Here is a 14,614-nt window from a genome sequence, read left to right on the forward strand (position 1 = left end):
TGCTACTGCTCAAGTTATTCACTAAAAAATCTACTATATAAAAAAATTTCCATTTTTTTCTAAAATGGGTGTTCAAGTACTACATAACTACATGTACATGTTTAATTCAGCATATATGTACTTTTGAAGCATCTGCAAAAAACTTCAATTAAGCTCAAAATTTTTAAACCTGTTTGTGTCAAAATATCTAATTTTTTTTATTTAAATGTTATTCACAAAATCTTCAATTTTATTGATACCGATTTCAGAATCACTGGCCAAAATTTCTTTTATTACTTTTTTAAAACATGTTAAACATAAACAATGTAATTTCTGAAACCAATGAAATTTTGGATGAATACGAATATTCAATTAATTATCAACCTTTGTGGCCTTAGATTGACTATAGTATATACATGTACATATAATGTACATGTATCATGTGTATACTAAATCGGTAAATTTCAAATTTTTCTTGCTTCACTTTTGGATTGATTGATTGATTATTGGTTTCTTAATGTCTAGCTATATATAGTGGCTTCACTATTGGACAGACAATAGGAATGAATAAAATTGTAATCATGAACATAATCAATCACACATGTACACAAAAGAAAACAAAAGTCATGACCATGACCATGATGACAAATGACAAAATTAATTTTGAAAAATTACACTTAATCCAGTTCCTGATATTAGATTGTGTACATATACAAATGTATGTGTTAATGTTGTTCGCTGTTCTCACAAAAGATTTTTTGTAGCCGAGTCCAGGAACTCACCATTTTTTGCCCTGGTGAGTTCACAATGTAAAAGAAGAAATGTTATATTGCAATATAATTTACATGTATCATCTAAGTCTCCATGACAAAAATAGAGCAAGAAAAAGACAAAAAATTTAGATTATTTTTTAACTTTTGCTATAAAATTAAGACAATGTAAGATATCTGGGATCAGTTGATATAACATTTTACAATCTTGATGCACCTTTGGACTCACCAGTCATGCCAGTTTTGATAATGATGAGTCCACATGCTTTTCATGAGTCCAGGACTCATGGACTTGCCTTAAGTGAGAACTCTGGTTGTTACTCTCTCTATATATCTTGCTTACAACTTGTATATACATTTTTTGTACATGGTATATGTGTACAGATGTTATAAATTGTTAACTTCTACATCATGTGGTCGCTGGTGGAGAGTTATCTCATTTGCAATCATACTACATCTTCTTAATTTTATATTGATATATACATGTATATGTTCATGTACAAATTAACAAAAAAATATATTATAAGGAAAATTGCCTCCTTAAAGTATTGTTTTAAAATTGACATTACACAGATATATTATATAACATGATTACAGCATTTCATGATAATGTAACTCATGATATACATTTTTTTTGTACAGTAACATGTCCATGTACATGTAGTACTATCTGTTAATTAGGTTGTTACATGTAGACCTACCCTCGTTGTTGAAGAATCTTCTAAAGCAGACTTTAAATCTTTAATATTGCTTTTTAATTTATTTTTCTCCTCATTTTCCTGTAATAAATCTTCCTTCATTTGCTCCATCTCTCTCTTGTATTTTGAAATAGTCTGTTCGTAAGTTTGTTTCAACACATTCATTCTATATTCAAATTCATCATTTGACTTCCCTTTCAAATGATTTTCACCCTGAATGTTAAGCAAGTTTAACTTCATAGTCTGCACTGTACTTTCCATTTTACACACCCTGGATACAAGTGCTTCATAATTGTCTTTAAGAACATCATTACTTGCCATCCTGACTTTGTATGGGGAAACAGGAACTTTCATATTTGATGAATTGATATCTGCTGAAGTTTTGCTAAATCCAAGTCCATTTAATTGTTCAAGTAAAATATTAGTTTCATCCTCAGCGGCAGTGAGTCGATTTTCTAATACCTCTGCTGTTTGCTGGGGTGCCGACCCAGTGGGGTGGCCTGCTGGTGGTAAAACTTGCCGTGACATTGAAAATATTTCCTGTACACTCCTATTGAACTCTATTTCAGAATCATTTCACTAAATAAAGATACTCATCACCTATGTACATGTACAAATCTTGTAAATGAAATATGACCATTTGATCTCATATTAATCTCCACTAGTTTTGGGTGATTTGGCAGTTTTCATGATCTGAAATGAATAAACAACATCTTAACACTTGGATACTCCAAAACTGATTCTTTGTTTAAGTGACGACAATCGGATCGTAATTTGATAAGTCAACAAGATAAGTCCTTCCTAAGCAAACTGCTTACAGTATGTGTATACTAATATTGGTTTGATGTTGATAAAAGAATTGTAACTGTCAAATATTTCTTGAGTGTTAACAAAATAAATTATTTAAATAACTTATCATGCTGACATTGTGTGGACAAATATAAAAGGTATGCAATATTAAATTACAAAATTGTTTGATGGGAATCTTGTAACCCTAATTGTTTACTACTATCATGCAAATTTATATAGGTATTTTAATGTTACATCTCTAAAACCGTGAATAAACATAGATTATTTCACTCAATGGGCTCCATATATTTCTTTTGAATCTTTTGTAACATTATCAGTTTGGTCATACCTCAGCATTTAACACTTGTATCAATATCCATAATCACAAAATTTAGCTAAATAGCATGCATTTGAGGATTTTAATATATAAAAGGTAATTTAAATTTCTCCACAAGCTTGTTTAGACATGAAATGGTATACTACTTCAATATTATATCTCTGTTCGTATACATAATATAGGTGATTGATTTAAGTGTTTACTTTTCTGTACCAATGACATTTTTGTGGTTCTATAAATTTATGAGAAGGGAAACCATTACCTGTTACGCATGAAATTGCAGCATATGGCATATAATATATTCCAAAACAATAAAAAAAAGTCTTTTTCTCTTCAAATTTTAACATCTGCAAAAGCATTTATATTGTCATATAATGCAATTTTAAACTATGCATGCTTATAATTGCTTAAAATACTTTAAAAGAAGTTTCATCTATTTCCCTTGGCAAAACAATTTTGAATTATTCGGGATTTTGTTTAAAATCACATTTTTGTTTCGAGGACGCCATTTTTGTAAACATTCCGAGAAGTTCCGAAAATATAAATAGAGTGGATCGAAAAGTATAAAATGCGGGAATTTTAAAAAGTTAGTCTTCGTTCAAAAATAGACTTTTTGTTTGAAACGAATTTTAGTATCACAATTATTAATGTAACTTCTTCAAATTAATTTCCTTTGATTTCGGAACCGTAACTCGTATGGTCCATATAATTTTTATGATTTGCGCAGACCATAAAAGCTCATTTACTATATGTAAGCTCTATTATGTTTTCTATATATATATATATACCGACTTCGTCTATAAATAAAGCTTTTGAACTTGAACTTTGAACCATTATGGGTCCCCATATTCTGGGACATAATATAGTAAAATAGTCCCAGGAAAATCATTGTCAATAAAATATCATAAGGGCCTAAGAGCAACAAGTAAGAATACCTTTGAAATCATATTTCCAAGGTTCTAACGTAGAAAACTTTATTTGTATTCTGAATTAATAAAAATGATAATAATAGCTCTGTGTGCTTTTGTACGAATATTGAGCAATAATTGTCACAGTACCCAAATTGCACCCATTTTTTAAAAATTGCAGCGAAAATCTTACAAGTTTTCTTAGAAACTAAATTATTTGTATTTTTATAATTTGCCATTATGCACGTCTTTCAACACAGCAAATGTGCACAACACTGTCACTGCCACGTTTCACAAACAATTGGCCGTGTAGTGACACAGGGCCGTCGATACTGTAGTCATTTAATTAAATCAATAGAGACGAGCCCCGTTAGTATAGAAAGTCCCTGGGTGACATTAAAGATATTTTCACTGAACTTAGTATGTCACATTATTACGAAAGTAATGGTAGATTTGAAATCTTTTGAACAATTGTACGAACTTATTACTGTGGTATGTGGAGAGAGTCCTTGATAATTAAGCCAAAGCTACGATCCTACTTAAACTTTAAAACAAACCGTGAATTATAACACTATGTAAACCTTAATCTTACGAAGAAAGAGCAATCTAGACGTGGACATGGATGTCAGACCACACTTCTCAGAGTGTTAGAAGATTGGCGCGAAGCTCTTGATAAAAACCAGTACATTGCAGCGGTATTAATGGATCTTTCTAAGGCTTTTGACTGCCTGCCTCACAATATCTTGCTAGATAAATTATCAGCATATGGTGTATCCCCCCATGCAGTTGCTCTTTTAAAGTCCTATTTATCTAATCGTAAACAACAAATTAAAGTCAACAATGTTCTGAGTGGTTGGGCTGACATCCATAAAGGCGTACCACAGGGTTCTATACTAGGGCCATTGTTGTTTAACATATTTATAAATGATATTTTTCTTTTTGTTAAAAATGGTAGTTTATATAACTATACAGATGACAATACTTTGTCTTTCTGTACTCCAGATTTTGATTTATTAATTTCAAATTTGGAATCTGAGTCAAAAATACTTATTGAGTGGTTCCGGGTGAATAAAATGCAAGCAAATCCCGACAAGTTTCAAGTTTTGGCTGTTGGCAAAAAGACCTTTGAACAAAACCCATCTATACATATTCAAAACTCGAACCTTACATGTGAAAAAACAGTAAAATTATTAAGCATTGAAATTGACTATCAGTTAAATTTTGATGTTCATATCAGCTCAATCTGTAGGAGGGCATCACAGCAATTAAATGTTTTAAAACGTTTGAGCTCAGTTTTGGATAGACTTAGTAAACTTACTATTTTTCATACCTTTATTCTTAGTAATTTTAATTTTTTCCTTTGGCATGGCATTTTTGCACTGAGAAAAATTCCAAAAAATTAGAAAAGGTGCAGGAAAGAGCACTCCGTTTTGTATATGAGGATTTTACCAGCCCTACGAGGACCTCTTACTTAAAGCTAAGGTGCCCTCCTTGCAGATTAGACGGATTAGAACAATGGCTCTAGAAACTTTTAAGATTATAAATAATATAGCTCCTGTGTGCTTACAAAATTTGGTGAGTGTCAAAAAATCTAAGTATTCTTTCAGGTATGTAAATATTCTGGATGTTCCACAGGTAAAGTCAACCCGTTACGGTAAAAAATCTTTCAAATTTGCTGCCACTACTCTATGGAACAGCCTTCCAAACCATTTCAGGACTGAAAATAGTTTTTCACATTTTAAAAGTCTTGTTCAGTCCTGGAACGGTTTGGAATGTCGCTGTTCTGCTTGCAGATAATTCTTGAGATGTTTATTATTTATGTTGCTTTTGGTTGCTCTGTTCTAGCATGTTTTATTTCATTTTGAATTTGTTGCTAAATTTTTATTGCATGCTATGTAAGTGAGATTTAACTTCGTATAACAGGTTGTTTTATATGTCAAATTAGACTGTTTTTATGTTATGTATATGTTTTTATATTCGGTCAAAAGCTCCTTAGAGCTTGTGTTGTGTCTTTTAACTTATGCCGAATCAAAATAAAGTTTTCTTATCTTATCTTATCTTATCTGTGCTAGCACAGTTTAGAAGTGGGCTATTATTACCGATAAGATCAGAGACTGGTAGATATATTGGGAGAACCAGTAGAGGATAGACGGTGTCGATTTTGTAATTCACAGACTTAGATTGTTGAAAGTGAACTACATTTTCTTATAAACTGCACATTTTATATACAGATATCAGACAAACTATTTTTAGCGAGATATTAGTGTTGCCTGACTATACGCAGCAGGATAACAATTTCTAATGGCAAACCTTCCAAGGAAAAAGCCAAATAAACTTAGCAGCGTCCGTAGAAAGCAAACACTTTACTCTAATTAACATTCTCAGACTTTTTCAAATACTTTCGAAAAACCAATTCTGAACCTTTACAAACTCTCAATATTAAATTATGATTATCTTTCTCTCGAATTCAAATTGACAATTAACACGTGATATTGAAACATTTATAGTGAATTGAAAATGAAAGGTGACATATTGGTCCATTGGGCTGGGTGTATTTCATATGCCGGATCATATTTTATACATATATAAATATATATTTATGCTGATTTACACATGTCATTATTAATAAACAATTTTCTTACTTACTTACTTACTTATATATCGATCAACAGATAAAGTTTTAGAGAAAAAAGTAAAATATACGGAAACGTCGCATGTCAACTTTTAAAAATGAGCAATTAAAATATGTCCGAAGCATCTATTTCTTACAAAATGAACAGTTAGCATGGACAAATGTCAAATTGTTCTAAAAATATGGAGAAATAAAACAAAAAATCAGTTATTCGATTTTTACAGATGTGAATTTAAGCATGGAGACAATTTAGGTAGTCCTCATTGCTGAATGATCAATCATGGGTCGTTTGGAGGTCGGTTCAAACCCATTTTTCTATGTTTCAGTATGGATTCAAAATTAATTTTTTGGAACTGTATAGTAATTAAGGATACATCTATAAAATAAACACAGTTTTGAAACTTTTGTCTGGATCTTAAATAAACGCACGTGAAAAAATTGTCAAAATAGGTGCACTTTGGGTACCCTCACGTTATATTGTTAAAATGTCTTAAAATTTTTGCTAAAATTGATACAGGATCCTCATCTTATAAAGCTGAACATAGTGTACATTTGTTTTGACTGTACACACTTGTCTTGTCTTCCCTGACACACTAGCTTGGAACATGATTAAAAGTAAATGTCATGATTACAAGGAAAACTACTTAGGGTTTTTCTTATTGTTAAAGGCCGCACGGTCACCTTTAATTGCTTACATCCACTATACTTTTGAACTTTGGTGGATAACTGTCTCATTGGCAATCATACCACATCTCCTTAAAGTATCTTTATATAAGAAGTTTATTACATCTCCTTATCTTTATATTAGAAGTTTACAACGTCTCATTGGCAATCGTACCACATCTCCTTATCTTTATAGTAGAAGTTTATAACGTCTCATTGGCAATCGTACCACATCTCCTTATCTTTATATTAGAAGTTTATAACGTCTCATTGGCAATCGTACCACATCTCCTTATTTTTATATTAGAAGTTTATAACATCTCATTGGCAATCGTACCACATCTCCTTATCTTTATATAAGAAGTTTACAACGTCTCATTGGCAATCGTACCACATCTCCTTATTTTTATATTAGAAGTTTATAACATCTCATTGGCAATCGTACCACATCTCCTTATCTTTATATTAGAAGTTTACAACGTCTCATTGGCAATCGTACCACATCTCCTTATCTTTATACTAGAAGTTTATACCGTCTCATTGGCAATCGTACCACATCTCCTTATCTTTATATTAGAAGTTTACAACGTCTCATTGGCAATCGTACCACATCTCCTTATCTTTATATTAGAAGTTTATAACGTCTCATTGGCAATCGTACCACATCTCCTTATCTTTATATTAGAAGTTTATACCGTCTCATTGGCAATCGTACCACATCTCCTTATCTTTATATTAGAAATTTACAACGTCTCATTGGCAATCGTACCACATCTCCTTATCTTTATATTAGAAGTTTACAACATCTCATTGGCAATCGTACCACATCTCCTTATCTTTATATCAGAGATTTATACCGTCTCATTGGCAATCGTACCACATCTCCTTATCTTTATATTAGAAGTTTATAACGTCTCATTGGCAATCGTACCACATCTCCTTATCTTTATATTAGAAGTTTATACCGTCTCATTGGCAATCGTACCACATCTCCTTATCTTTATATTAGAAATTTACAACGTCTCATTGGCAATCGTACCACATCTCCTTATTTTTATATTAGAAGTTTATACCGTGTCATTGGCAATCGTACCACATCTCCTTATCTTTATATTAGAAATTTACAACGTCTCATTGGCAATCGTACGACATCTCCTTATCTTTATATTAGAAGTTTATAACGTCTCGTTAGCAACCGTACCACATCTCCTTATTTTTATATTAGAAGTTTACAACGTCTCATTGGCAATCGTACCACATCTCCTTATCTTTATATTAGAAGTTTACAACGTCTCATTGGCAATCGTACCACATCTCCTTATCTTTATATTAGAAATTTATAACGTCTCATTGGCAATCGTACCACATCTCCTTATCTTTATATTAGAAGTTTACAACGTCTCATTGGCAATCGTACCACATCTCCTTATCTTTATATTAGAAGTTTATACCGTCTCATTGGCAATCGTACCACATCTCCTTATCTTTATATTAGAAGTTTACAACGTCTCATTGGCAATCGTACCACATCTCCTTATCTTTATATTAGAAGTTTATAACGTCTCATTGGCAATCGTACCACATCTCCTTATTTTTATATTAGAAGTTTACAACGTCTCATTGGCAATCGTACCACATCTCCTTATCTTTATATCAGAGGTTTATAACGTCTCATTGGCAATCGTACCACATCTCCTTATCTTTATATTAGAAGTTTACAACGTCTCATTGGCAATCGTACCACATCTCCTTATCTTTATATTAGAAGTTTAAACCTTCTCATTGGCAATCGTACCACATCTCCTTATCTTTATATTAGAAGTTTATAACATCTCATTGGCAATCGTACCACATCTCCTTATCTTTATATTAGAAGTTAATAACGAATATCAGTTAACTTGGAAGACCGTGAAAATTACTAAATAGCCAACTTTCAGTGGCGGATCCAGAAATTTTCATAAAAGGGGGGGGGGGGGGGGGGGGGCACTGACTGCCATAAGAGGGGCCCGCTTAGTCATGCTTCAGTGATTCCCTATATAATCTACCAATTTTTTCCACAAAAAGGGGGCCCCGGGCACCCTGCCCCCCCCCCCCCCCCCCCCCTTAATCCGCCTCTGACTTCTCATTAATATAGCTCACGACAATTGTGGTGTTTTATGTCCACCTTTATTTCACTGGCTAATTTTAGTGAAGACTTATTATAAGCTTACATCTCAATATATCACAGTATTAAAGTTGAAATTAATTAGCGACCAAGGTTTGCTTTATATTTTTCTGTTTTCTTTTTCTTTTTAGAAATGGACGCTAGTACGGAGATAACAAAGAAACACCTTAACATCCACTATACAGGACATACAGACGATCTCTCATTTTGACTAGATAATTCGAGTTTGGTGACTATATGTTGATTGTATCTTTTTCAACTTAGAATAAAGGATATCGCAGAAATATATTAATATGCCTCGTGTATATATATTGGCTTTCATCTAGAAATTGACAATGAGGTTCGATTGAGTACTAACCGTTACTACAAACAGACGATTTTATTTTCCTCATTGTGAAATGCATTTCTACGTAGAATCATTGCTGCAGCGCCTGCAAATGGGGTATATATCTCGCAGTTCATTCAAATTCCTGGGCTTGCGTTTTCTGTGATGATTTCATTGATGGAAGATTGCTGCTTATATGGAAGCTTTTGAACCAAGGGTTCTCTTTCTTTGATAGTGTCATTACCAAATGCGGACAGAGTTTAAGACATTTATAAACGCCCAGCCCCATGCAGACAGTGTTGAAATTAAGTAGGAAAAGTGGTCATTTTCATAGCTCTTCTTCAAGAGATTGAATATTAAAATCAACAGCTTACCAGCAATAGGACTTTCACGATACCTTTTTACCAAAGTTATGAATTCTGAAATATAACAAATTGATATTAAAGACCAGTCTGATTAATCAGGCACATATCGTCGTGTGAATATCAAAATGATTCACACTTTTCGAAATGTTGGTAAATCTGATATAATGTTGTAAGCGCCTAATATTCGAATGAACGATAGAAAGTTAGGTAGAAATCGACTTTATGGATTTGAAGAACTAGTCTTTGTTCAATTGTATTTAGAGATAAAAAAAAAAAACACTTACAATAAAAAAAAAACAAAAAAAAAAAAACACACACACACACACACACATCCTTTCCTGGAGATAGAACACCACCTTATACCAAGAACACATTTTTTGAAATTATGTTCTATGTTTCTACTGGAGATATATAATGGATTTTAAATTTTTGAAAATACTCCAAAAATTTGTAATGCATGATTTGCTCATACATGTCATACAGTGGGTTCAAATCATGCACACATTTTAAGCATATACATAGTATTTCATAGATAATTTGGCTAGCATTCTTTATGAACAAAAATATCTGAAAAAAGTGTTACAATACTATTATGATATTGAATATTTTCTCTGAACTTCCGGTCTCCAACTAGATTAATAAGGTACCTTACAGAAATGCCCTCACAAAAAAATCAGAGAACGTAAAAATCTTGTATTACCTTTCTGTTTGTGATATTTTGTGATTAAACTGGTAATATTTTATCTTTTCGTAATATGTGCACTTTGGCATATCAATTAGCATTGTCCCTTGGTGCCTCTTGCAGTTGTGTCACTTTAAATAGTACTGACTCCTCTGCACCAGGCACGAGGATGACATACCAGTTATGTGCAACTTCTTACAACATCTTACCATATCATTAATCATGTTAATGTCCCGATACACATTTTAATATGCACCCACCATGCCATATAGCACCGTCCCTTGGTGCCTCCTGCAGTTAAACTAGATATATTTAGCCTACTCACAGAATTCTTTTTTGTTACTTTCTAGAGGTGTGCCTGAGACGAAGGTTTTATATATACTCCTATATATATATATATATATATACGAATATGTGAAAACTGTTGTTTCTTATTTGTGTTTGTAACTATGTATACTGCATTGTTTATCATATTTGTAAAAATAATATTATACTGATACTATATTATGCTCCTTGTGAGCCCATTTGATGGAAAATAAAGCATTTGTAATATCGTTTCATAAGGAGATATATCATTGCATCTGGATCTAAAATATAGATAATATCGTCAATATTATCACGAAATCTCTCATGAAAAAAAAACCTTCTTTATAATAAAACTTTCTTTCATTTTGTTGGCGTGAGGAAAGAAAGAACTTCGTACATTATCATACAGCGACACCTTTAAACAATGATATTCACTGTTTTTGAACATACAAAATACGGTGAACATAAGATTGGACTGGCAGTGATCGTCCATTTAAACAAGAACATACAAAATACGGTGAACATAAGATTGGACTGGAAGTGATCGTCCATTTAAACAAGAACATACAAAATACGGTGAACATAAGATTGGACTGGCAGTGATCGTCCATTTAAACAAGAACATACAAAATACGGTGAACATAAGATTGGACTGGAAGTGATCGTCCATTTAAACAAGAACATACAAAATACGGTGAACATAAGATTGGACTGGAAGTGATCATCCATTTAAACAAGAACTTATTCGCTATTAATACTGCCTTCCATGTATGAAGAGGTTTTGGCTCACATCCAGAAATAAATGATAACAGAAAGGTGCTCGCAAAGAAGTGAGATAGAACTCTCTGAGAATGTATGTGTAGAATTTCGCAAGTAAAAAACCGTACAAAGAAAGATGTTTATACTTTGTCATATAAATAGTACTTCCTGGGCAGCTATTTAAAAGCGCTGTTCCTTTGCTTTTTGTGTTTTTTGCTGTGCATGTACTGATTTTGTGTCATGAATGGATTACCCATATCCTCTTTTAATTCATATACTGCATGTTGTTTCATCCATGGCCATAGGAAGTCAGGGTACCAATAGATGATCAAAATAACACTTTAACCATTTTGTGCGTTCGGAGCGCTTTTCTGGATTTACTGTTGGACCAAGTATATACGACCGCATGCAATGGTTTGCTCATTTCAATAGCTACTTAACAACACCTCATGCAAGAGTGCTTCAGTGATTAACATATAAATTCATCGATGAAATCATTATCTTTCTACCCATTTTCGAAAGCTTGAACGATATATTTTTTTAAATATTGTAAAACAGGATGCAAAACTGAAGTTGTAACCATAGCAATGTTATTATTTATGCCACTAGTTAAGTATGTCGGTTACATGTACATAGTATTAAAAATAATAGAATAAATAGAATACGTTTTTCTGTAATAGATAAAGCAACATCTTGGCCTGATTCAACAACACTCAATTGATTGAATGATTGGTGGTTGCATAACGTCCAGTGGCAACAACAACATTAGAGGAATGATTAATTAGTTAATAGGATTTGGTGGCTACTGTCATAGATGTATATTGTATTTCAGTCAGATAACATGACTATTGATTGACCTCATGCCAGTGCCATAACCCAAAACCTGTTCAGAACAAAATGAGAGAATAGCCTCCTTGTACCTGTGGAGAAGAGGAGGGAACAGCTATAACAAGCTTAAGCAGCTTCAGCACATGTGACTACCGTACCTTATTAATCAAAATAAATTATTATTCTTTTGAAATCCTGCACACCCTAGCGATTCGCACTAAACCGGGAGTCTTGTGCCAATATATGTCTGGTATTTGTTCTTTTGGAAAATAAAAAAAAATACAATTAATTTACCTACACTGTATTGGAAACTTTGATCGCAAAAATGTCTTTACAAACAACATTAAATGATCCACAAAACCTCTATCCCTAATCTTAACCCTCACGCTAAAATCAATCAATCAATCAAACAAACAGGGTTTTACCCATATTTCGCAACCGTACGGCCTTCAACAATGAGAAAAATCCATACCGTATAGTCGGCTATAAAAGGCCCCGACATGAAAAATATCAAACAATTTAATTGAGAAAACTAACGGCCTAATTTATAACAAAACAAATATGACAGACATGAAGCAACGACCACCACTGAACTACAGGCTCCTGACTTGGGACAGGCACATAAAGAATGTGGCGGGGTTAAACATGTTTGTCAGCGCGTAACCCTCTCCATAACCTGGGACACGGTGGTGTAACAGCACAACATGAGAACAAACTATAAAAATTGAAAAAGGCGTAACTCATCAGATCGATACAAAGCAGAAAAACATCAAACATAAACACAGACTGGACGTGGCAGGCTAGTTATCCATCCCTCATCCCTAACAACAAAAAGGACACTAAGTACAGATCTGAGAGTACTCGCAGCTACTAACAGCTAGTTCAAAGCCAATAACAACTAATAAAAAAATCATATATCTAAGACTAATGTATAGTTGTTTATTTAGTGACAATCATATCGCATTTCCTCATTTTTATACTTGCGACAAATGGCCGATTACTTTGATTTTCCAAGTGCAGACTTTCCATTTTTTTGTAACCACATTCCAAAGGAACTAACGTATGGAGTTAATATCTCCAAGTTCATATGATATTCATGCGTTTTTCTTTTTTGTTTCCTTTGTTAAGTTATCACAATTGACTCACAGGAAAGTAACTAAACAATGGTTCTTTATCATGTTCTGGTTGAGACGAAGTCAGAATTCTTTATCTAGTTTTAGTCAAGTTAAGTCGTCTCTTCAAACGTTTTAGAGTTGACCGCTTATCACCGGGTTTGTAATTACACGAGCAACACGATCAGCTTCGGTTTTTGGTGGGATTCGTGTTGCTCAGTCTTTAGTTTTCTATGTCGTGTTTTGTGTACAGTTTTTTTTTTTTTTATTTTGTTGTCTTTTTTCTGGTTTTTTTTATGGCGTTGTCAGTTTATTTTTGAATTATGATGAGTTTGAATATCCCTTTTGTATCTTTCGTCTCTCTTTTACAGTTGATCGCTAAGGAATATCTGTGTGACCGATTACCAAGAACATGATCAATTTGTTTAGCCACACTGATTCCGCTCTCGTTACTTCGTTTATGCATTTATCACTGACTGCATTCAACATATCTTTGGATCGTTACTTACGATGTACAACATGACGGGTGTCGCTTGTGGATGAAGAACTCTTTAGCATCCGGGGCACTCCGGTTTCGAGATTATGTATGTGTTGCTCAATCTTAAGTTTGTGTGTAGTGGTTGTTCTCTGTTGCTCCTTTGTTCCTGGTGTACGCGTGTGTTGCACTATAGCGGGTCCATGGGCCGAAAAAAAATCAGCAGTTTCCTCCTTTTCCAGGTCGAAAACATTTATAAATTTCTTGATCCGCATCTATGTTGTCTGTCCTTCTTATATGCAATGGTTTTTCTTTTTATTGTCATGAATAAAAGAGGATGTGGCATTATGTCAATGTGACAGAAATATAACAACAAAATATACCAAAAGACATCTATAGAAGGCAGCGTACAGTCTTCGATACGTGACAGACACTTTTCTAGAAAAATATGTCAAACTTACTAATCGTCCCGAGTCTAGTGAGTGATAAACGAGGGTCTGGGTGGGAGAGGGTCTGTCATTTATGTGTTATTTAAATATTTAAGACATTTTTCTCCCTTTTCTTTGTTTTTTGTTTTTTTTGTTTTTTGTTTTTTGTTTTTTGTTTTTTCTATTTTTGTTTTTCTTTAATTTTTGCACTTTATTCTGGTTGTTTTTCCATTATTCTGTAAACCCCACCCAAGCCATCATGAACTGAGTTGAGAAAAAAACAAAAAGTCAAATGTTTGCAATCAACGCATAATTATCATTATTTTCCAAATAACAAAACTCATTTAGATAATGACTCAAGATTACCACTAACGAGGGACATGCACATGAATGA

General features: G+C 33.1%; 1 protein-coding gene across 5 annotated transcripts in view; it reads right to left on the reverse strand.

Annotated features, from left to right (window-relative positions):
- Positions 1 to 3,083, reverse strand: part of LOC127719353 (coiled-coil domain-containing protein 150-like) — a 42,440-nt gene extending 39,357 nt beyond the window's left edge. For all 5 annotated transcript variants that reach the window (XM_052225423.1, XM_052225424.1, XM_052225422.1 and 2 more), the window contains exons 1-2: positions 2,836 to 3,083; positions 1,451 to 2,140 (exon numbers count right to left, since the gene is read on the reverse strand). In XM_052225423.1, the coding sequence (XP_052081383.1) occupies positions 1,451 to 1,975 (525 nt within the window). In that variant the 5' untranslated portion in view covers positions 1,976 to 2,140; positions 2,836 to 3,083. The remainder of the gene's footprint in view (positions 1 to 1,450; positions 2,141 to 2,835) is intronic.
- Positions 3,084 to 14,614: the final 11,531 nt, after the last annotated feature.

This window comes from Mytilus californianus, unplaced genomic scaffold (assembly GCF_021869535.1).
Source record: "Mytilus californianus isolate M0D057914Y unplaced genomic scaffold, xbMytCali1.0.p SCAF_11, whole genome shotgun sequence".
Classification (NCBI taxonomy): domain Eukaryota; kingdom Metazoa; phylum Mollusca; class Bivalvia; order Mytilida; family Mytilidae; genus Mytilus; species Mytilus californianus.